Raw genomic sequence first — 21,115 nt, 5'->3', positions numbered from 1 at the left:
GAGTCCCTTCACAGTCATAGTTTTGTCAGTGGTTGAAGCTGTTTTACTACAGTCCGCCAAGATGAGATAAGACAGTCTTTCTTTTGTCTTTTTTTTTGGGGTTCCTTTGAAGCCTCGTTAGCGCAGTAGGTAGTGCGTCAGTCTCATAATCTGAAGGTCGTGAGTTCGATCCTCACACGGGGCAGCTGTGTTTTGTTAAGTAGGTTCGAGTCCCTTCACAGTCATAGTTTTGTCAGTGGTTGAAGCTGTTTTACTACAGGCCGCCAAGATGAGATACGACAGTCTTTCTTTTGTCTTTTTTTTTTTGAACACTTTGAAGCCTCGTTAGCGCAGTAGGTAGTGCGTCAGTCTCATAATCTGAAGGTCGTGAGTTCGACCCTCACACGGGGCAGCCATGTTTTTTTAAAGCGAGTTCGAGTCCCTTCACAGTCATAGTTTTGTCAGTGGTTGAAGCTGTTTTACTACAGTCCGCCAAGATGAGATAAAACAGTCTTTCTTTTGTCTTTTTTTTTTTGAACACTTTGAAGCCTCGTTAGCGCAGTAGGTAGCGCGTCAGTCTCATAATCTGAAGGTCGTGAGTTCGACCCTCACACGGGGCAGCCATGTTTTTTTAAAGCGAGTTCGAGTCCCTTCACAGTCATAGTTTTGTCAGTGGTTGAAGCTGTTTTACTACAGTCCGCCAAGATGAGATAAAACAGTCTTTCTTTTGTCTTTTTTTTTTGGACCCCTTTGAAGCTTCGTTAGCGCAGTAGGTAGCACGTCAGTCTCATAATCTGAAGGTCGTGAGTTCAACCCTCACATGGGGCAGTCATGTTTCTTTAACCGAGTTCGAGTCCCTTTACAGCCATAGCGTCTGTGTAGGCTCTCAGTCGTACAGGAGTTACCAGCACTTATTAGTGCGTCAGCGAACTTATTTCGCTGACGAAGCTCTTCGGATGAGGAGCGAAACGTCCGACAACTTCTTCACAGAAGTACAGATGACGTCTCAAGAAGCCTTTTCCTCCCTTTACAGTCATAGTTTTGTCAGTGGTTGAAGCTGTTTTACTACAGTCTGCCAAGATGAGATAAGACAGTCTTTCTTTTGTCTTTTTTTTTGGCACCCTTTCAAGCCTCGTTAGCGCAGTAGGTAGCGCGTCAGTCTCATAATCTGAAGGTCGTGAGTTCGACCCTCACACGGGGCAGCCATGTTTCTTTAAAGCGAGTTCGAGTCCCCTTACAGTCATAGTTTTGTCAGTGGTTGAAGCTGTTTTACTACAGTCCGCCAAGATGAGATAAGACAGTCTTTCTTTTGTCTTTTTTTTTGGGGTTCCTTTGAAGCCTCGTTAGCGCAGTAGGTAGTGCGTCAGTCTCATAATCTGAAGGTCGTGAGTTCGATCCTCACACGGGGCAGCTGTGTTTTGTTAAGTAGGTTCGAGTCCCTTCACAGTCATAGTTTTATTCAGTGGTTGAAGCTGTTTTACTACAGGCCGCCAAGATGAGATACGACAGTCTTTCTTTTGTCTTTTTTTTTTTGAACACTTTGAAGCCTCGTTAGTGCAGTAGGTAGCGCGTCAGTCTCATAATCTGAAGGTCGTGAGTTCGACCCTCACACGGGGCAGCCGTGTTTTTTTAAAGCGAGTTCGAGTCCCTTCACAGTCATAGTTTTGTCAGTGGTTGAAGCTGTTTTACTACAGTCCGCCAAGATGAGATAAAACAGTCTTTCTTTTGTCTTTTTTTTTTGGCACCCTTTTAAGCCTCGTTAGCGCAGTAGGTAGCGCGTCAGTCTCATAATCTGAAGGTCGTGAGTTCGACCCTCACACGGGGCAGCCATGTTTCTTTAAAGCGAGTTCGAGTCCCCTTACAGTCATAGTTTTGTCAGTGGTTGAAGCTGTTTTACTACAGTCCGCCAAGATGAGATAAGACAGTCTTTCTTTTGTCTTTTTTTTTTTTGGACCCCTTTGAAGCCTCGTTAGCGCAGTAGGTAGTGCGTCAGTCTCATAATCTGAAGGTCGTGAGTTCGATCCTCACACGGGGCAGCTATGTTTTGTTAAGCAGGTTCGAGTCCCTTCACAGTCATAGTTTTGTCAGTGGTTGAAGCTGTTTTACTACAGTCCGCCAAGATGAGATAAGACAGTCTTTCTTTTGTCTTTTTTTTTTTGGGTTCCTTTGAAGCCTCGTTAGTGCAGTAGGTAGTGCGTCAGTCTCATAATCTGAAGGTCGTGAGTTCGATCCTCACACGGGGCAGCTGTGTTTTGTTAAGCAGGTTTGAGTCCCTTCACAGGTAATTTTTTTTCAATGGTATAAGTTCTTTTACTACAGTCCGCCAAGATAAGACAGTCTTTTGGGTATTTTTTGGCGTTTTTGAGAACGTGTTGTATATTTCTCTAAAATAAATTAGCAAATCCAATTTTGGATTTGTGATATTTGGTTAGAAAGTTGAACATTTTAGTCTTTTGTCTTTTTTTTTAGACCCCTTTGAAGCCTTGTTAGTGCAGTAGGTAGCGCGTCAGTCTCATAATCTAAAGGTCGTGAGTACGACCCTCACACGGGCCAGTCAGGTTTCTTTAAGCGGTTTCAAGTCCCTTTTTGTCAGTTGTATAAGCTGTTTTATGACAGTCCGCAAACATAAGACAGTCTTTTGTTCATTTTTTGTCATTTTTGAGAACGTGTTGTATATTTTTCTAATATAAATGAGCAAATCTCGTTTTTGAATTGTTATTTTTGCTTAAGAAGTTGAACATATTAGGGCGGAAAAAGTCATTTTTAAGAAAAAGGCTTTATAGTTATATGAATTTGTGTCGATTTTTTTCTTGAAAATCGTTTTCTAGATAATATCCATTTCTAGAAAAAAATACCATAACTCTTGGAAAAAAAGCTAGTTTGAGTCCTTTTACAGTCTTATTTTTGTCAGTGGTATAAGCTGTTTTACTGAAGTCCGGCAAATAACAGTTTTTTGTGTATTTTTTGTCCATTTGAAGAACGTGTTGTATATTTTTCTAAAATAAATTAGCAAATCTAATTTTTGATTTGTGATGTTTGATTAAAAAGTTGAACATTTTAGGGAAAGAAGTCATGTTTAGAAAGTCAAAGTGAACTTTTTTCTTTTGTCTTTTTTTTTGACCCCCCTTTGAAGCCTTGTTAGCGCTGTAGGTAGTGCGTCAGTCTCATAATCTGAAGGTCGTGAGTTCGATCCTCACACGGGGCAGCTGTGTTTTGTTAAGCAGGTTCGAGTCCCTTCACAGGTAATTTTTTTTCAGTGGTATAAGTTCTTTTACTACAGTCCGCCAAGATAAGACAGTCTTTTGGGTATTTTTTGGCGTTTTTGAGAACGTGTTGTATATTTCTCTAAAATAAATTAGCAAATCCAATTTTGGATTTGTGATATTTGATTAGAAAGTTGAACATTTTAGTCTTTTGTCTTTTTTTTTAGACCCCTTTGAAGCCTCGTTAGTGCAGTAGGTAGCGCGTCAGTCTCATAATCTGAAGGTCGTGAGTACGACCCTCACACGGGCCAGTCAGGTTTCTTTAAGCGGTTTCAAGTCCCTTTTTGTCAGTTGTATAAGCTGTTTTATGACAGTCCGCAAACATAAGACAGTCTTTTGTTCATTTTTTGTCATTTTTGAGAACGTGTTGTATATTTTTCTAATATAAATGAGCAAATCTCGTTTTTGAATTGTTATTTTTGCTTAAGAAGTTGAACATATTAGGGCGGAAAAAGTCATTTTTAAGAAAAAGGCTTTATAGTTATATGAATTTGTGTAGATTTTTTTCTTGAAAATCGTTTTCTAGATAATATCCATTTCTAGAAAAAAATACCATAACTCTTGGAAAAAAAGCTAGTTTGAGTCCTTTTACAGTCTTATTTTTGTCAGTGGTATAAGCTGTTTTACTGAAGTCCGGCAAATAACAGTTTTTTGTGTATTTTTTGTCCATTTGAAGAACGTGTTGTATATTTTTCTAAAATAAATTAGCAAATCTAATTTTTGATTTGTGATGTTTGATTAAAAAGTTGAACATTTTAGGGAAAGAAGTCATGTTTAGAAAGTCAAAGTGAACTTTTTTCTTTTGTCTTTTTTTTTTACCCCCTTTGAAGCCTTGTTAGCGCCGTAGGTAGTGCGTCAGTCTCATAATCTGAAGGTCGTGTGTTTGACCCTCACACGGGCCAGCCATGTTTCTCTAAGTGAGTTCGAGTCCTTTTACAGTCGTATTTTTGTCAGTTGTATAAGCTGTTTTACTAAAGTCCGCCAAAACAAGATAAGACAGTTTTTTGTGTATTTTTTGTAGTTTTGGAGAACGTGTTGTATATTTTTCTAAAATAAATAAGCAAATCTAATTTTGGATTTGTTATTTTTGATTAGAAAGTTCAAAATTTTGGAGAAAAAAGTCATATAAAAAAAAAGGTTCTATAGTTTTCTAAATTTGTGTAGATTTTTTTTCTTGAAAATGGTTTTCTAGACAATATTAATTTGTAGAAATTAAATACCATAACTCCCGGAAATGTATAATTTGTTTTCGAGAAAATAACTGTACAGTGTTTTTTTTTAACAACTTAAAATAAAATTAATATTATAAAAAACATTGAAGAAAAAAGGTACAGTTTTCTACATTTACAAAAAAAAAACATTCCCCAAAAGAGTGTTGTCAGTCTCATAATCTGAAGGTCGTGAGTCCGACCCTCACACGGGGCAGACATGTTTCTTTAAGCGAGTTCGAGTCCCTCTACAGTCGTACTTTTGTCAGTTGTATAAGCTGTTTTACTAAAGTCCGCCAAAACAAGATAAGACATTCTTTTGTGTATTTTTTGTCATTTTGGAGAAAGTGTTGTATATTTTTCTAAAATAAATGAGCAAATCTAATTTTGGATTTGTTATATTTGATTAGAAAGTTCAACATTTTAGAGAAATAAGTCATATTTAAAAAAAAAGGTAGTTTTCTAAATTTGTGTAGATTTTTCTTCTTGAAAATGGTTTCCTAGACAATATTCATTTGTAGAAAATAAATACCATAACTCTCGGAAATGTATAATTTGTTTTCGAGAAAATAACTGTACAGTGTTTTTTTTAACAACTTTAAAAAAAGTCCATTCCATTTTCCTCCGCTTATCCGGGTCCGGGTCGCGGGGGCAGCAGTCTTAGTAGGGAAGCCCAGACTTCCCGGTCCCCGACCACCTCCTCCAGCTCCACCGGGAGGACACCAAGGCGTTCCCAGGCCAGCTGCGAGACATAATCCCTCCAGCGTGTCCTAGGTCTTCCCGGGGCCTTTTCCCGGTTGGGCATGCCCGAAACACCTCACCATGGAGGCGTCCGGGAGGCATTCGGACTCGATGCCCGAGCCACCTCTCGATGTGAAGGAGCAGCGGCTCTACTCTGAGCTCCTCCCGGATGACCGAGCTCCTCACCCTATCTCTTAGGGTGAGTCCCGCTAACCTACGAAGAAAACTCATTTCAGCCGCTTGTATCCGCGATCTCGTTCTTTCGGTCACGACCCAAAGCTCATGACCATAGGTGAGGGTAGGAACATAGATCGAACGGTAAATTGAGAGCTTTGCCTTCTGGCTCAGCTCTCTCTTCACCACGACGGTCCGGTACAGCGACCGTCACTTCCCTCACTCAAGAACAAGACCCCGAGATACTTGAACTCCTCCACCTGGGGCAGGACCTCATTCCCAACCTGGAGGGAGCAATCCACCCTTTTCTGACTGAGAACCATGGCCTCAGATTTGGAGGTGCTGAGTCTCACTGAGTCGCACTGCTTCCCCTTTCTGAGGTGCCGGACGTTTTGCCAGAACCTCTTCGAGGCCAACCGAAAGTCGTGTTCCATAGCCTCACCAAACTCCTCCCACACCCGTGTTTTTGCCTCGACCACCGCCGAAGCCGTGTGCCGCTTGGCCAGACGGTACCTGTCAGCTGCTTCAGCAGTCCCACAAGTCATCCATGCTAGATAAGACTCCTTCTTCAGCTTGACGGCAGCCCTGACCTCTGGTGTCCACCATCGGGTTCGGGGCTTACCGCCACGACAGGCACCGACCACCTTGCGGCCGCAGCTCCAATTGGCTGCCTCAGCAATGGAGGCACGGAATAGAGCCCATTCAGACTCAATATCCTCGTCCTCCACCAGGATGCAGGCGAAGCTCGGCCGTAGGTGAGTGCTGAAGACTCGACAAACAGGAGACTCTGCCAAACGTTTCCAGCACACCCTCACTATACGTTTGGGTCTCCTGGGTCTGTCTGGCATCCTCCCCCGCCATCTAATCCAGCTCATCACTAGGTGGTGATCAGTTGACAGCTCAGCCCCTCTCTTTACCCACGTACCCAGAACATGCGGACGCAGGTCTGATGATATGACTACAAAGTCAATCATAGACCTGCGGCCTAGGGTGCCTAGGCGGCCTAGGGTGAGGGAAATAACCCTCTCGTTCACAGGGGATGACTCCAACACAGAGGCACCGAGCCGGGGGGCTATTAATAAGCGCACACCTGCTCGCCGCCTCTCCCCAGCAGCAACTCCAGAGTAGAACAAGGTCCAGCCCCTCTCGAGGAGTTTGGATCCAGAACCCAAACTGTGGGTCAAGGTGAGTCCGACTATATCTAGTCGGAATATCTCAACGTCTCTCACAAGTTCGGGCTCCTTCCCCGCCAGAGAAGTGACATTCCATGTTCCAAGAAGCAGATTTGGCCGTCGAAGACCGGGTCGCCCAGGCACCTGCCCTCAACCGCCACCCGAAGCACAATGCACCGGACCCTTATGGTTTCCTCCGCAGGTGGTGGGTCTACGGGGGGGGGGATCCCGTGTGGCTTGTTCGGGCTGAGCCCGGCCGGGCCCCACGGGTGAGAGCCCGACCACCAGGCGCTCGCCTACAAGCCCCTCCCCCAGGCCTGGCTCCAAGGTGAGGCCCCGGTATCCCACGTCCGGGCGAGGTGGAGTCTCTCCTCATGTGTTTCTTCATAAGTGTCTTCTGAACCACTCTTGGTCTGGCCCGTCACCCAGGACCTGTTTGCCTTGGGAGACCCTACCAGGGGCATATAGCCCCAGACAACATACTGTAGCTCCTACGATCACTTGGGCACACAAACCCCTCCCCCATGGTAAGGTGGTGATTCACGGCGGGGTAAAAAAAAAAAAAAAAGATTAGAAAAAACATTGAAGAAAAAAGGTACAGTTTTCTACATTTACAAAAAAAAACATTCCCCAAAAGAGTGTTCATTATTATTCATTTCTAGAAAATAAATGGCATACCTCTTGGAAATGCATGATTTGTTTTCGAACAAAAGGCTTTCTGCAAAGTGAACTTTTTTCTTTTGTCTTTTTATTTGTACCCCTTTGCAAGTAGGAAGTGCGTCAGTCTCATAATCTGAAGGTCGTGAGTTTGACCCTCACACGGGGCAGCCATGTTTCTCTAAGTGAGTTCGAGTCCCTTTACAGTCGTATTTTTGTCAGTTGTATAAGCTGTTTTACTAAAGTCCGCCAAAATAAGATAAGACAGTCTCTTTTTTGGGAAAAGTGTTTTCTCAAAAACTTACGTTTTTTTCTTGAAAAATGCGACTGGAAATTAATACCATGACTCTCGGAAATGTATGATTTGTTTTCGAGATATAACTTTCTGTCCACTGGAAAAATCCATCCAATCATTTCCTATGCCGCTTACACTGAAAACAACTTAAGAAAAAAGAATTTTAGAAAAAAAATAGGAAAAAGGTAGTTTTCAAAAAAAAATTATGCCGTTTTTTTAAAAGTATATTTTCTTGAAAAGAGTTTCCTAGAAAAGATATACCGTACCTCTTTCTGTACACTGTATTTTAAAAAAACAATTGAATTTTTTTTTTTTTTTTTTTTTTTTTTTTTTTTTTTTTTTTTTTTAAGATGGCTTTGAAGCCTCGTTAGCGCAGTAGGTAGCACATCAGTCTCATAATCTGAAGGTTGTGAGTTCAATTCTCACACGGGGCAAATGTGTTTTGTTAAGCGGGTTCAAGTCCTTTACAGGTAGGTTTTTTTCAGTGGTATAAGTTCTTTTACTACAGTCCGCCAAGACAAGACAGTCTTCTGGGTATTTTCTGTCGTTTTTGAGAATGTGTTGTATATTTTTCTAAAATAAATTAGCAAATCTCATTTTTGATTTGTGATATTTGATTAGAAAGTTGAACATTTTAGGGAAAAAAGTCATATTTAGAAAGTCAAAGTGAACTGTTTTCTTTTGTCTTTTTTTTTTGGACCCCTTTGAAGCCTCGTTTGAAGCCTCGCCAGTAGGAAGCGCGTCAGTCTCATAATCTAAAGGTCGGGAGTTCGACCTTCACACGGGACAGCTATGTTTCTTTAAGCGAGTTCGAGTCCCCTTAAAGTCGTATTTTTGTCAGTTGTATAAATTGTTTTACTAAAGTCCGCCAAAACAAGATAAGACAGTCTTTTATGTATTTTTTGTCGTTTTGGAGAACGTGTTGTATATTTTTCTAAAATAAATAAGCAAATCTAATTTTGGATTTGTTATATTTGATTAGAAAGTTCAACATTTTAGAGAAAAAAGTTTTCCTTGAAAACAACAACGTAAAAAAAAAAAATACCCGGAACATTACAAAACAATTTAGAAAAAAGGTATATTTTGTTCAAGTATTTTTTCTTGAAATTTTTTTTTTATAGAAAATAAATACCATCAACCTCGGAGATGTTTTTTAAACTAATTTTTAAAAGGTATTTTTCCTTGAAAAGAGTCTTCTAGAAAATATATACCATACCCCTGAAAATGTATCATAACTCTCGGAGATGTATAATTTGTTTGAGAAAATAACTGTACCCCGTTTTGAAGAAACGTTGAAGAAAAAAAAGGTACAGTTTTCTACATTTACTACATTTCTACATTTACAAAAAAAAAAAGCATTCCCCAAAAGAGTGTTCCAGAAAATATTCTAGAAAATAAATGGCATAACTCTTGGAAATGCATGATTTGTTTTCGAACAAAAAGCGTTCTCCGAACAGAACTTTTTTCTTTTGTCTTTTTTTTGGACACCCTTTGCAAGCCCCGTTAGCGCAGTAGGCAGCGTGTCAGTCTCATAATCTGAAGGTCGTGAGTTCGATCCTCACACGGGGCAGAAGTGTTTTGTTAAGCGGGTTCGAGTCCTTTTACAGGTAAGTTTTTGTCAGTGTTATAAGTTGTTTCACTACAGTCTGCCAAGATAAGACAGCCTTTTGGGTATTTTTTGTCGTTTTTGAGAATGTGTTGTATATTTTTCTAGATTATAAAATGTTGAAAAACACGACTTTTGTCTCAAAAAGGTTAAATATTTGTAAGTGTGTATAACGTTAGCGCAGTAAACTTCAAAGCTTAAATACCATGACTTTTGTCTTTTTTCTACATCCCTTTGAAGCCTTGTTAGCTTAGTAGGTAGCGCGTCAGTCTCAAAATCTGAAGGTTGTGATTTCGACCCTTACACGGGGCAGCCATGTTTCTTTAAGTGAGTTTGAGTCCCTCTACAGTCGTATTTTTGTCAGTTGTATAAGCTGTTTTACTAAAGTCCGCCAAAACAAGATAAGACAGTCTTTTGTGTATTTTTTGTCGTTTTGGAGAACGTGTTGTATATTTTTCTAACTCTTGGAAATGCATGATTTGTTTTCGAACAAACGGCTTTCTGCAAAGTGAACTTTTTTCTTTTGTCGAGGCAAAGGCTTCTTGAGACGTCATCTGTACTTCTGTGAAGAAAGTGTCGAACGTTTCGCTCCTCATCCGAAGAGCTTCGTCAGCGAACTAACAAGTTAGTTCTAACTATAACTATAACTATAGTTCTAACTATAACTAACAAGTGCTGGTAGCCTAGGCCTTAAGGCCTTAAGACCTTAAGCACTTGTTAGTTCGCTGACGAAGCTCTTCGGATGAGGAGCGAAACGTTCAACACTTTCTTCACAGAAGTACAGATGACGTCTCAAGAAGCCTTTCCTTCGATGGACAACTCCTGTACGACTGAGAGCCTACACAGACGCATTTTTTCTTTTGTCTTTTTTTTTGGAACCCTTAGAAGCCTCGTTAGTGCAGTAGGCAGCGTGTCAGTCTCATAATCTGAAGGTCGTGAGTTCGATCCTCACACGGGGCAGATGTGTTTTGTTAAGCAGGTTCGAGTCCTTTTACAGGTAAGTTTACAGGGGCAGATGTGTTTTGTTAAGCGAGTTCGAGTCCCTTTACAGTCGTATTTTTGTCAGTGGTATAAGCTGTTTTACTAAAGTTACTAAAATAAGATAAGACAGTCTTTTGTGTATTTTTTGTCGTTTTTGAGACCGTGTTGTATATTTTTCTAAAATAAATTAGCAAATCTAATTTTTGATTTGTTATATTTGATTAGAAAGTTAAACATTTTTGGGAAAAAAGTCATATTTAAAAAAACAAAAAGGTTGTATAGTTTTCTAAATTTGTGTCAATTTTTTTCTTTAAAAATGTTTTTCTAGACAATACTCATTTGTAGAAAATAAATACCACAACTCTCTGAAATTTAGGATTCGTTTTTGAGAAAATGTCTAAAAAAATATATTTTTAATAGAAAATATTAATTTCTAGAAAATAAATACAATAAATCTTGGAGATGTTTTTTTTAATACAATTTTGAAAAAACAATTTTTTTTCTTGAAAAGAGTTTTCTAGAAAATATATACCATACCCCTGGAAATGTATCATTTGTTTTCAAGAAAAAGACTTTCTGGAAAGTATACTTTTTTCTTGAAAAGTATTTTCTCAAAAACTAAGTTTTTTACATCCATCCAATCATTTCCTATGCCGCTTACACTGAAAACAACTTAAGAAAAAGGAATATTAGAAAAAAAATAGGAAAAACATAGTTTTCTAAAAAAAAATTGTAATGTATTTTTTATTAAGTATATTTTCTTGAAAAGAGTTTAGCAGAAAATATATACCATACTGTATATTCTGTCCACTGTTTTTCAAAAAAACAACTGAACTTTTTTCTTTTGTCTTTTTTTTTGGGACCATTTTGAAGCCTCGTTAGCGCAGTAGGTAGCGCGTCAGTCTCATAATCTGAAGGTCGTGAGTTCAACCCTCACACGGGGCAGCCATGTTTCTTTAAGCAGTTTCAAGTCCCTTTTTGTCAGTTGTATAAGCTGTTTTACGACAGTCCGCAAACATAAGACAGTCATTTGTGCATTTTTTGTCATTTTTGAGAACGTGTTGTATATTTTTCTAAGATGAATGAGCAAATCTCATTTTTGAATTGTTATTTTTGCTTCAGAAGTTGAACATATTAGGGGGGAAAAAGTCATATTTTTAAGAAAAAGGCTGTATAGTTATATGAATTTGTGTAGATTTTTTTTCTTGAAAATCGTTTTCTAGACAATATTCATTTCTAGAAAAAAAATACCATAACTCTTGGAAAAAAAGCTAGTTTGAGTCCTTTTACAGTCTTATTTTTGTCAGTGGTATAAGCTGTTTTACTGAAGTCCGGCAAATAACATTTTTTTGTGTATTTTTTGTCCATTTGAAGAACGTGTTGTATATTTTTCTAAAATAAATGACCAAATCTAATTTTTGATTTGTTATATTTGATTAGAAAGTTCAACATTTTAGGGAAATATATGATTTGTTTGCGAGAAAAGTGCACTTCTTACTTGAAAATAGCTTTTTTCTAAAAAAAAAAAAAAAGTAAAAGTGATCCTTTTTTTTTTTAGCTGTTTTTGTGTTGAAAATAGTTTTCTAGAAAATATTAATTTCTTGAAACTAATTACCATAAGTCTCGGAGATGAATGATTTGTTTTTGAGAAAATTATTTTCTGTAAACTTTTTCTTGAAAACAAGGAATATTAGAAAAATGATCTGTTTTCAAGAAAATAACTTTTTGGAAAGTTTGTTTTATGAAAAACATACCATTTTTTTTCTTGAAAATATGTTTGTCCTGAAAAGGTATCGGTACTTTTTCTTTTTTTTTTTTTTTTTTAAATATACAACATTTCTGAAAAAGAAAGTCCTGTTTTCAAGAAAATGGTCCACTGGAGCCCTGCCCTGCCTCTCAATTCTTAGATGGGCCTTCAAGACTTGTCAGCGCAGTAGGTAGTGCATCAGTCTCGTAATCTGAAGGCTGTGAGTTCGGCTGTCACGCGGGGCAACTTTGTTTTTTCAATATTTAATGCTCCGTAAGTGGTTGAAGTCCCACACTAAGACAGTTTTTTGCGTGGTAAAATGTGGCGTATTCACAAGTGTGAAGAATGAGAAGATGTACCTCTGGAGAACCAGATCTTGGCTGCCGCTATGAGGGCGACCCCAACCACAAGTAAAACTACAATGATGGCGATGACGGCATGCTGACGCTGGCTTTTCTCTGCAATACAACCAAACAAGAAATACAGTAAATACAACAATTTCATTTGAGAGAATGCAGATTGTGACGTCAAATGCATCATTTAGCCAGCAAATAAACATCAGAGTGAGCACTCGCAAAGACAATATCAGCATGCAATGTGTGGGTGGAAGGTGACGATCCCTCTGAAACCACACCGAGTGACACGTCTCATGGCGGAGAAGAACTGTAGGTAGAAAGGAAGGAAGCCTCGCAGGCAACAGACACTTACCGCAAACCACGTCTGATTTGTCCGATCCGCTTTGCCCGACGTGGTACCCGCTCTCACACCTGCACAGAGCAACCGCTCATCACGTTTTTGTGTGTTTAAATACACGCCAGGCGCAACCTACACACTACAGCATAGTACACACAGTCCTGGCACTTGCTGGTTTTTGTCTTCTGTTTTACAAAAACATTCATTCACATCATTTACTTCCATTTTTCATGACAAAAAAAATTATAAAATGCACATACCTGTACATAGCACATAATTAATTAAAAGCAAAATCAAATAAATAATACATAAATAAAATAAAGACCAGTTTAGGGTGAACCCCGCCTCTCACCCAAAGTCAGCTGGGATGGGCTCCAGCATACCACCGCAACCCTAGTGAGGATTCAGATACATAGAAGATGGCTGGCTGGCTAAATCAAATAAAAATAAAAATAATAAATAAATCAAATAAAATACAAATGTGATTTTTGTTTCGCAGAGAAAATTGCTTTTCTCTTTAAAATATACTATATACATTTGTACTTTTTCCAGGAATACAAAGTACATCTTTTACAAAAAGGTAGGACTTTTTCCTCAAAATTAACTTCTGCCGTACATTTTTTTTCTTGAAAATATTTAACTTTACATTTTTTGGTCAGAAAATTGTCAATTCTAAATTTCATTGAAATTGTCATTTAACACAAGGCAATCAATTTTAGTAGAAAATTTTATAAAATTAAAAATTAACTACAAATAAAATAAAAATATTTGCCGCACATTTTTTTCTTGAAATTATTTCTTTTTTCTAAGTTTTTTTCCCATTAAATTGTCAATTCAAAATTTAATTGAAGTTGTTGTTTAACACTGGCAATCATTTTTTTGGAGCAAAATCAAACAAACAATAAAATACAACAAAATGTGATTTTTTTCCCAGAGAAAAGCACTTTTGTCTTTAAAATGTACTATACACTTTTTTACAGAAATATGGCGTTTTTTCTGTATTATATATCACTTCTTTCATGGAAATATAAAAATTCTTCTCAAAAAAAGTACTTTTGTTTTTTCTTGAAAATTTTTTCCTAGAAAATGGTCACCTATAAATTTAACTAAATATGTTGTTGAACAGAAGACTAGAATAATGAAACAAATGACAAATAAATTGTGGTGTGCTGTGCACTGCGATACTGCCCTCTCCTGTGCTCTTTTTGCAGTACACCCTGCACACCAACACGAGGGGATGATTGGCAACACCTGCGGCTGATTACCTGTGCTGCTTTTAAGATGCAAGCTCCCCAGAGATGTTGCCAGATCGTTGACTCCTACTCCTCGACCCAGGCTCCTCTGCTACCATTTCATGCTAATTTTTCTCCTTTTGAGTTTTGGAATAAACACTTCTTCCAAGCTCACGTCGTCTCACGCATCTTGGGTTCCAACCTGCGGCTCACTCCGTTCCTGACAGAACAATCTGGCCAAAGATATGGACCCCGCGGAGATTGACCATTTTCGCTCAGCTCTCTCGCACCAGGGTGCGCTCGTGGGAGAACACTCGCGCTCCCTGCGAGAGATTATGGAGGCGCTCACTGCCTTGTCCACCAACATACAGTCGTTGGACTCACGCATGGAACAGGTGCTCGCCACCAGCGGCACGGGAGGCGCCAGTTCCGCCTCGGAATTAACCGCTACCCGAGTCCCAGGCCTCACGCTCTCCCCCTACCTCACACAGAGAGCCCAACATTCCACCACCACCTCGCTTCTCAGGTAATGAGGCTTCGTGTGAACAATTCATCCATCAATGCACTCTGGTATTCGACCAACAGCCTAGCACATATGGCTCAGACTCAGCCAAAGTGGCTTTTATCATGAGCTTATTAGTGGACAAGGCCGCAGCGTGGGCTATCGCCTTAAGTAAATCTAACCCAGCGATACGCGCCTCCTTGACTATTTTTTTTTGGCCGAGTTACGTAAAGTTTTTGAGCACCCCGTCGGGGACCGTGAGGCTGGCAGCCGCCTTCTGGACCTCAGACAAGGCAACCAGTCTGTCGCCACCTTCTCGGTGGAGTTCCGTGTATTAGCGGCAGCGAGCGGCTATAATGATGCAGCCCTCCGCGGCATATTCCGCAAAGGACTTCAGAGCCGTGTTATGGACGAGATCACCGTCCGGGACGATACCACCACACTCGATCAGCTGATCGACCTCGCTATCTGCCTCGATGACCGTTTGAGGGAAAGGGACCGCGCACACCGGGAACGGACCAATCACGGCAGAGCAACTGCACCCACGCCTCGCCGAACCAGGACCCCGCCTCCCGGAAGACACTCCCACAGCACCTCGGATTCGGGTTGGGACTCCTCCTCTACCGACAAACCCATGCAGCTTGGGGGACGACGCCTCTCATCGGCTGAACGTTCCCGCCGGCGGCGCCTGCACCTATGCCTGTACTGTGCCGGAAACAACCACCAACTGTCGAGGTGTCCATAGCGACCCAGACGCCGTTCCGGATCGCCCGCGGGTTCGGAGAGCCCCTACATGCCGGTATCACCGCAGGATCAACCCTCGGGGGGGGGGGGGGTCGATCCAAACCACCTACCTGTGAGTATGCCGTCCAATAAGACAGCTCCCTCGGGCCAACGCCGACTCCAATTGGCTGGGACTATAACGGGGCAAGGAATAAACATTTCCGTGGTTGCGCTCGTTGACTCAGGCGCTGACGACAATTTTTTGGATGCAGACTTTGCCAAGAAACACAGGTTAGCTACCATTAGGTTGTCTAATCCCAAGGAAGTTCACTCCCTAGATGGCAAGCTATTAGCCATCATAACCCATCAAACCGAATCCTTATCCCTACAACTTTCCGGTAATCACCTTGAGAGGATTAGGTTTTATGTCATTCCTTCGCAGTCGGCCCCGGTCGTTCTGGGTCTTCCCTGGTTGCGACTACATAACCCCACCTTCAACTGGGAGTCCGGCAGAGTTATCAACTGGGGGGGGAATTGCTATGCCCGGTGTCTCGTTTCCGCGTTTTCTAAGGACTCGCCGCCGAAGAGGCGCGCGGAGAACATTACCCTCACCGGAGTTCCCCGGGATTATCACGACCTTTGCGCTGTTTTTAGCAAGGACTCGGCGCTAAGCCTGCCCCCTCATCGCCCGTATGATTGCGCCATTAAACTTGTTCCGGATGCGCCATTTCCTAGTTCTAAACTGTATAATGTTTCCCAACCGGAACAAAAGGCTCTGAGAGACTACATCTCTTCATCCCTCGCTGCGGGTCTTATTCGGCCATCCTCCTCGCCATTGGGGGCCGTTTTTTTCTTTGTGTCGAAGAAGGATGGTTCCCTCCGCCCATGTATCGATTATCGGGGACTAAATGATATTACCATTAAGAACAAGTACCCTCTTCCACTTATGGACGCCGCCTTTTCCTCGCTCCACTCCGCTAGCATTTTCACTAAGTTAGACCTGCGAAACGCCTACCACCTGGTTCGCATACGGGAGGGAGACGAGTGGAAAACAGCCTTCAACACACCTTTGGGTCATTACGAGTACCTCGTGATGCCGTTCGGGCTCACCAACGCACCCGCCGTGTTTCAAGCTCTTATTAATGACGTGCTGCGAGACATGATTGGCCAATGCTGTTTTGTATATCTAGACGACATACTAAAATTTTCCAATTCCCCACAGGAGCATGTGCAGCACGTGAGACAAATCCTCCAGCGGCTCTTGGAGAATAAATTATTTGTAAAAGCTGAAAAGTGCGAGTTTCACTCCTCCTCCGTCACCTTCCTGGGCTACATTGTGGAGAAAGGCAAGCTTCGCGCCGATCCCGCCAAGGTACAGGCGGTGGTCGATTGGCCTTCTCCTAAATCAAAGAAGCACTTGCAGAGGTTCCTGGGCTTTGCCAACTTTTACCGCAGGTTCATTCGTGATTTCATTATCAAAGTGGAACCTCTGACGAGGCTTACATCTGCTAAAATACCCTTTGTTTGGACTCCGGAGGCGGAGAAAGCATTTCATAAACTTAAGACGCTATTTACCTCAGCGCCCGTACTCACGCACCCTGACCCATCCTTACAGTTCCTCGTGGAGGTTGACGCGTCAGACACAGGAGTGGGCGCCGTTCTCTCCCAGAGGTCCCCGGTCGACCAGAGGCTGCACCCGTGTGCATTCTTCTCACGCCGCCTCACACCACCAGAGAGGAACTACGACGTGGGTAATCGGGAGCTGTTGGCCATCGTGCTTGCCTTGCGGGAGTGGAGGCATTGGCTAGAGGGCAGTACCCTGCCATTCCTGGTCATCACGGACCATAAGAACTTGTCTTATATACGCTCAGCTCAGAGACTGAACTCTCGCCAGGCACGCTGGGCATTGTTTCTCACCCGTTTCGAATTCTCCATAACTTACAGACCAGGCTCCCGTAGTACGAAGCCCGACGCGCTGTCCCGGATTCATAGCCCTGTGGAGGAGACAAAGAACCCTGAGACCATCATACCTGTGACCAAGGTACTGGGGGCGGTCCTATGGGAGGTGGAGAAGCAAGTCACCGAGGCCTTAAGGGAGATCGACACGCCGGAGGGGTGTCCGAGGGGTAAGTTGTTTGTTCCTTCCAACCTCAGGTCAGAGGTCCTACAGTGGGCACACACAGCTAAGGTGTCATGCCACCCGGGCGTCCGACGCACCCTATTTTTGGCTTCTCAACGCTTCTGGTGGCCATCCATGGCCCGGGACGCCAAGGAGTTCGTGGCAGCCTGCTCTGTCTGCGCCAGGAGCAAAGCTTCCCACCGTCCTCCTGCAGGCCTACTCCACCCACTTCCGGTTCCACCCAGACCCTGGTCCCACATTGCGCTGGACTTCGTCACCGGACTATCTGCATCCAGGGGTAACACTGTCATACTGAATATCGTGGATCGTTTTTCTAAGATGACTCACTTCGTTGCACTGCAGAAATTACCCTCAGCTCTAGAGACTGCCCGCCTGCTCGTCAGACACGTGTTTCGCATCCATGGCATTCCTATGGATATTGTGTCGGACCGGGGTCCCCAATTCACGTCACGAGTATGGAAGGCTTTTTGCCGGGCGCTGGGCGCCAATGTCAGCCTATCTTCGGGTTACCACCCCCAAAGCAACGGCCAGACAGAGCGGGCTAACCAAGACTTGGAAGCAGCGCTACGTTGTGTGTGCCACCGACACCCCTCCTCCTGGGCGGCACACCTCCCATGGGTGGAATACGCCCACAACTCCCTCATCAGCACGGCCACAGGCATGTCCCCGTTCAAGACGGCCTACGGATACCAGCCCCCCCTCTTCCCCTCACAGGAAACGGAGATTGCCATCCCCACTGTGGACTCTCATCTCAAGCGAGCACGCCGTGTCTGGCGGGACACCCGCACTGCGCTGGAGCACACAGCGGATCGCAATAAGAGACTCGCCGACCGTCATCGCATCCCGGCTCCCACATTCCGACCTGGACAGGAGGTATGGCTCTCCTCCCGGGACTTGCCACTGGCGGGGACGCACAGGAAACTCGCGCCGAGGTTCGTGGGACCTTACAGGGTGGAGTCCATAATTAACAAGTCTGCAGTCAAGCTCAAGTTACCCCCCACACTGAAGATACACCCGGTCTTTCACGTGTCCTGCCTCAAGCCGGTCAACGCCAGCCCTCTGTGCCCTCCGGCTGAAGCTCCGCCCCCTCCTCGCATCATCGATGGCCAGCCAGCGTACACCGTGAGAGCCATATTGGATGTGAGAAAAAGGGGGAGGGGGGTGCAGTATCTGGTGGACTGGGAGGGTTATGGGCCTGAGGAACGCTCCTGGGTCGCCCGCTCCTGTGTCCTCGACCCGCAACTTCTCCGCGATTTCCACTCGTCTCATCCCAACAAGCCAGGTATGCCGCCAGGGGGCGTTTTATAAGAGGGGGGGATACTGTGGTGTGCTGTGCACTGCGATACTGCCCTCTCCTGTGCTCTTTTTGCAGTACACCCTGCACACCAACACGAGGGGATGATTGGCAACACCTGGGGCTGATTACCTGTGCTGCTTTTAAGATGCAAGCTCCCCAGACGATGTTGCCAGATCGTTGACTCCTACTCCTCGACCCAGGCTCCTCTGCTACCATTTCATGCTACTTGTAACACTTGTCTAGCCTTTGCTACTTCTCCCCTGCCTGGACACTCCAGCTGCGTAAGCATCCTGCTAGCCTTTTCCTGCCTGATTACACGGCAGCGCTTTCTGTTCCTAGATCTACTCTTTTGGTAGCACCTTTTGTTATATTTGCCTTTTCCCGTCTGCCATCCGGGTCTCCTTTAGTTATTAGCTCCTTGTTTGTACTTTTGCCTGCGTTGTACATTTTTCTCCTTTTGAGTTTTGGAATAAACACTTCTTCCAAGCTCACGTCGTCTCACGCATCTTGGGTTCCAACCTGCGGCTCACTCCGTTCCTGACATAAATAAAATAAATTATAATGTGACATTTTTTTCCAGAGAAAATATTTTTTTCTCCAAAAATATGACTTTCTTTTTAAAGGGAAAATATACTACTTTTTTCACAAAAAGTTATGACTTGTTCTCAAAAATATTTTTTTTATTTTACATTTTTTTCCTTAAAGTATTTAACTTTACATTTTTCTTTTAAAATCCTTTTCTCTGGAAAATAGTCAATTCTAAATTTCATTAAAGTGGAGAAAATAATAAATAAAATAAATCAATGAGAGTTTTTTTTCCCAGATAAAATTGCTTAAAAAAACAATATACTTGTTTCCAAAACTATTACTTTTCCCCAAATTTGTCAACTCCAAATTTCACTGAATTTGTCATTCAACAAAAGGCAATTTTTAATAGGGAAATCAAATACATCAAAAATAAAAACAAATGTAATGGAAATGTAAATATATTAAGATCAAAAAACGAAAATAAAACCTTCCTCACTTGATAGCCTGGTATAGTTGGGCTTAGTATGTAATCCTGCCTTTGTCAAGTTGGGTGTTTGATGATGTAGTTTTGAAATGATTATGTGATAACACCAACAATGCCAGTCAGAGAGGACATGTAAACTGTGGAAAGTCATAGTTCTTACTCGGTCCATCGTACACAGACGGCGTCCCACGAGCTCTTGCTAGAAAACGTGCCTTCAGGACATCTACGGCACACCGTGTCGTGGGTTTGATTCCCTGGCAACAGAGAATAAAGATTGAACTTTGATGACAAGAAAAAGCGATGACTGGAGTGTGATTACCTTCAACCAGCGGCCCCCACCCGGGCCCACAGGAGCTGTGCGGGACGCAGGTGAGGCAGGCGTCGCTGGAGCAGTGGAATCCATGTTGACAAGCGCACGCGCTCTTTTCCGTTTTACTCTTCTCCTTTACGAACTCAAGGTTTTTATCTGTCAGACACAAAAACAACCAGACTGGAGCTGAGCGTCGTCGTAGTTGTCACAAATTAAAGACCTGACGGACTGGGTGTGAGGAGGTCTCACTTGGGTCGCAGTATGGTTGACGTTTACAATTGGCCTCTACGGTGAACGTGTCCTGATACTCGTCCTCGTCACAGATGCGGCACATGGGCTCCGCGCAAGTTCCCAACGAAGACATGCTGGTGCCTGGAATCACGTTCAAAGAGCAGCGTGACACGTTAGCTTAGCTTCTTAGCTTAGCTCAGTGTTTCCCATACATTCATTGATGTGTGGATCGCTCATAAACACATTATAATGGGACTGTGGTTCCAACTCTGCACAGTACATGGCATGATAACTCTGCTTCTTCACACGCCTCAATACGCACCTCATACGGAGCCAACTTAGCCACTTTGTCACTATATTTAGCAAGCATTCAGACGCCTCTCGAGTCTAAGGCCATAATAGCGTCACAGAATTTGCGTTTTATGACATTTAGCGGAAGATCATTATCTTTCAATGAAAAAATACAAAAAGCAAGAAGAGCTACTGGTGTCTTACCTGGTGGACACATTTGACAACACTCTCCGTTTCGTTGGTACTGAGTTAGCGGGTCGCACAGAGGCTGAGCTGCTGTCATCTCCTGAACCACAAACAACATCAACATGGTCGGTCGGGTTAGGGATGGGAAGAAGTGGTTATTTTACATTAGGGGCAGGTAGGACAGTGCCCCACCAGATTCAGCCCATGGTACTGTGGTCAAATAACTTTTTTCATGTTTAATAAAAAGCAGTGTTTCAAAGTGTATGCAATAAAAAATGTTATAGTGCGTTAAAGTGCCTTAAATTGACAGTTTGGGCTTTTAGCTCTTTGGCCAGTGCTGCTCAACTCTCAATGAATGGTTTATTATAGATGGTAACATTTGTGGTTTAATCAATGTAAAATGTGCTTGTTTGCTTATGGAAGTTTAGAGTAGGGAAATTTCAATTAGTTTTTTAGCTTTAATAAACTCATAATAATTAGCAGGGTGCAGGAGCTAGAATGCTGGGGCTACACCGAATTATTCAGAAACGTGTAGGCCAGAAGCTAACAAGGTTGCTAACTAGCAACTAGACAGGGTAGCCAACTAACAAACATTTGTATACTGTACAGCGTGACCAAATAATACATAAACTTGTAGGTTAGCTTGAGAAGCTAGCAGATAAATACAACTATAGC

The 21,115-nt window shown here is 42.6% G+C and overlaps 1 protein-coding gene and 15 non-coding genes across 17 annotated transcripts in view; 15 read left to right on the top strand and 1 right to left on the bottom strand.

The window, feature by feature from the left end:
• cd40 (CD40 molecule, TNF receptor superfamily member 5) overlaps positions 1-21,115 on the bottom strand; it is a 29,197-nt gene that overhangs the window by 7,467 nt on the left and 615 nt on the right. The window contains exons 2-8 of one of the 2 annotated variants that reach the window (XM_054791862.1): positions 20,459-20,540; positions 19,982-20,104; positions 19,742-19,888; positions 19,583-19,676; positions 18,903-18,947; positions 12,532-12,590; positions 12,183-12,281 (exon numbers count right to left, since the gene is read on the bottom strand). In XM_054791862.1, the coding sequence (XP_054647837.1) occupies positions 12,183-12,281; positions 12,532-12,590; positions 18,903-18,947; positions 19,583-19,676; positions 19,742-19,888; positions 19,982-20,104; positions 20,459-20,540 (649 nt within the window). The remainder of the gene's footprint in view (positions 1-12,182; positions 12,282-12,531; positions 12,591-18,902; positions 18,948-19,582; positions 19,677-19,741; positions 19,889-19,981; positions 20,105-20,458; positions 20,541-21,115) is intronic. The other variant, XM_054791869.1, reaches the window with a different exon arrangement.
• Positions 112-184, top strand: trnam-cau (transfer RNA methionine (anticodon CAU)). The gene has a single exon. It is a non-coding gene; the product is annotated as a tRNA-Met (tRNA).
• Positions 319-391, top strand: trnam-cau (transfer RNA methionine (anticodon CAU)). Its single transcript has one exon. It is a non-coding gene; the product is annotated as a tRNA-Met (tRNA).
• Positions 527-599, top strand: trnam-cau (transfer RNA methionine (anticodon CAU)). The gene has a single exon. It is a non-coding gene; the product is annotated as a tRNA-Met (tRNA).
• On the top strand, positions 735-807 carry trnam-cau (transfer RNA methionine (anticodon CAU)). Its single transcript has one exon. It is a non-coding gene; the product is annotated as a tRNA-Met (tRNA).
• Positions 1,109-1,181, top strand: trnam-cau (transfer RNA methionine (anticodon CAU)). Its single transcript has one exon. It is a non-coding gene; the product is annotated as a tRNA-Met (tRNA).
• trnam-cau (transfer RNA methionine (anticodon CAU)) lies at positions 1,317-1,389 on the top strand. The gene has a single exon. It is a non-coding gene; the product is annotated as a tRNA-Met (tRNA).
• Positions 1,525-1,597, top strand: trnam-cau (transfer RNA methionine (anticodon CAU)). The gene has a single exon. It is a non-coding gene; the product is annotated as a tRNA-Met (tRNA).
• trnam-cau (transfer RNA methionine (anticodon CAU)) lies at positions 1,733-1,805 on the top strand. Its single transcript has one exon. It is a non-coding gene; the product is annotated as a tRNA-Met (tRNA).
• trnam-cau (transfer RNA methionine (anticodon CAU)) lies at positions 1,943-2,015 on the top strand. Its single transcript has one exon. It is a non-coding gene; the product is annotated as a tRNA-Met (tRNA).
• trnam-cau (transfer RNA methionine (anticodon CAU)) lies at positions 2,151-2,223 on the top strand. Its single transcript has one exon. It is a non-coding gene; the product is annotated as a tRNA-Met (tRNA).
• Positions 3,112-3,184, top strand: trnam-cau (transfer RNA methionine (anticodon CAU)). The gene has a single exon. It is a non-coding gene; the product is annotated as a tRNA-Met (tRNA).
• On the top strand, positions 7,851-7,923 carry trnam-cau (transfer RNA methionine (anticodon CAU)). The gene has a single exon. It is a non-coding gene; the product is annotated as a tRNA-Met (tRNA).
• On the top strand, positions 8,987-9,059 carry trnam-cau (transfer RNA methionine (anticodon CAU)). The gene has a single exon. It is a non-coding gene; the product is annotated as a tRNA-Met (tRNA).
• Positions 9,983-10,055, top strand: trnam-cau (transfer RNA methionine (anticodon CAU)). Its single transcript has one exon. It is a non-coding gene; the product is annotated as a tRNA-Met (tRNA).
• On the top strand, positions 10,949-11,021 carry trnam-cau (transfer RNA methionine (anticodon CAU)). The gene has a single exon. It is a non-coding gene; the product is annotated as a tRNA-Met (tRNA).

Source organism: Dunckerocampus dactyliophorus, chromosome 1 (assembly GCF_027744805.1).
Source record: "Dunckerocampus dactyliophorus isolate RoL2022-P2 chromosome 1, RoL_Ddac_1.1, whole genome shotgun sequence".
Classification (NCBI taxonomy): domain Eukaryota; kingdom Metazoa; phylum Chordata; class Actinopteri; order Syngnathiformes; family Syngnathidae; genus Dunckerocampus; species Dunckerocampus dactyliophorus.
The sequence above is the reverse complement of the archived record's forward strand: the minus strand, read 5'-3'. Positions and strand labels throughout refer to the sequence as shown.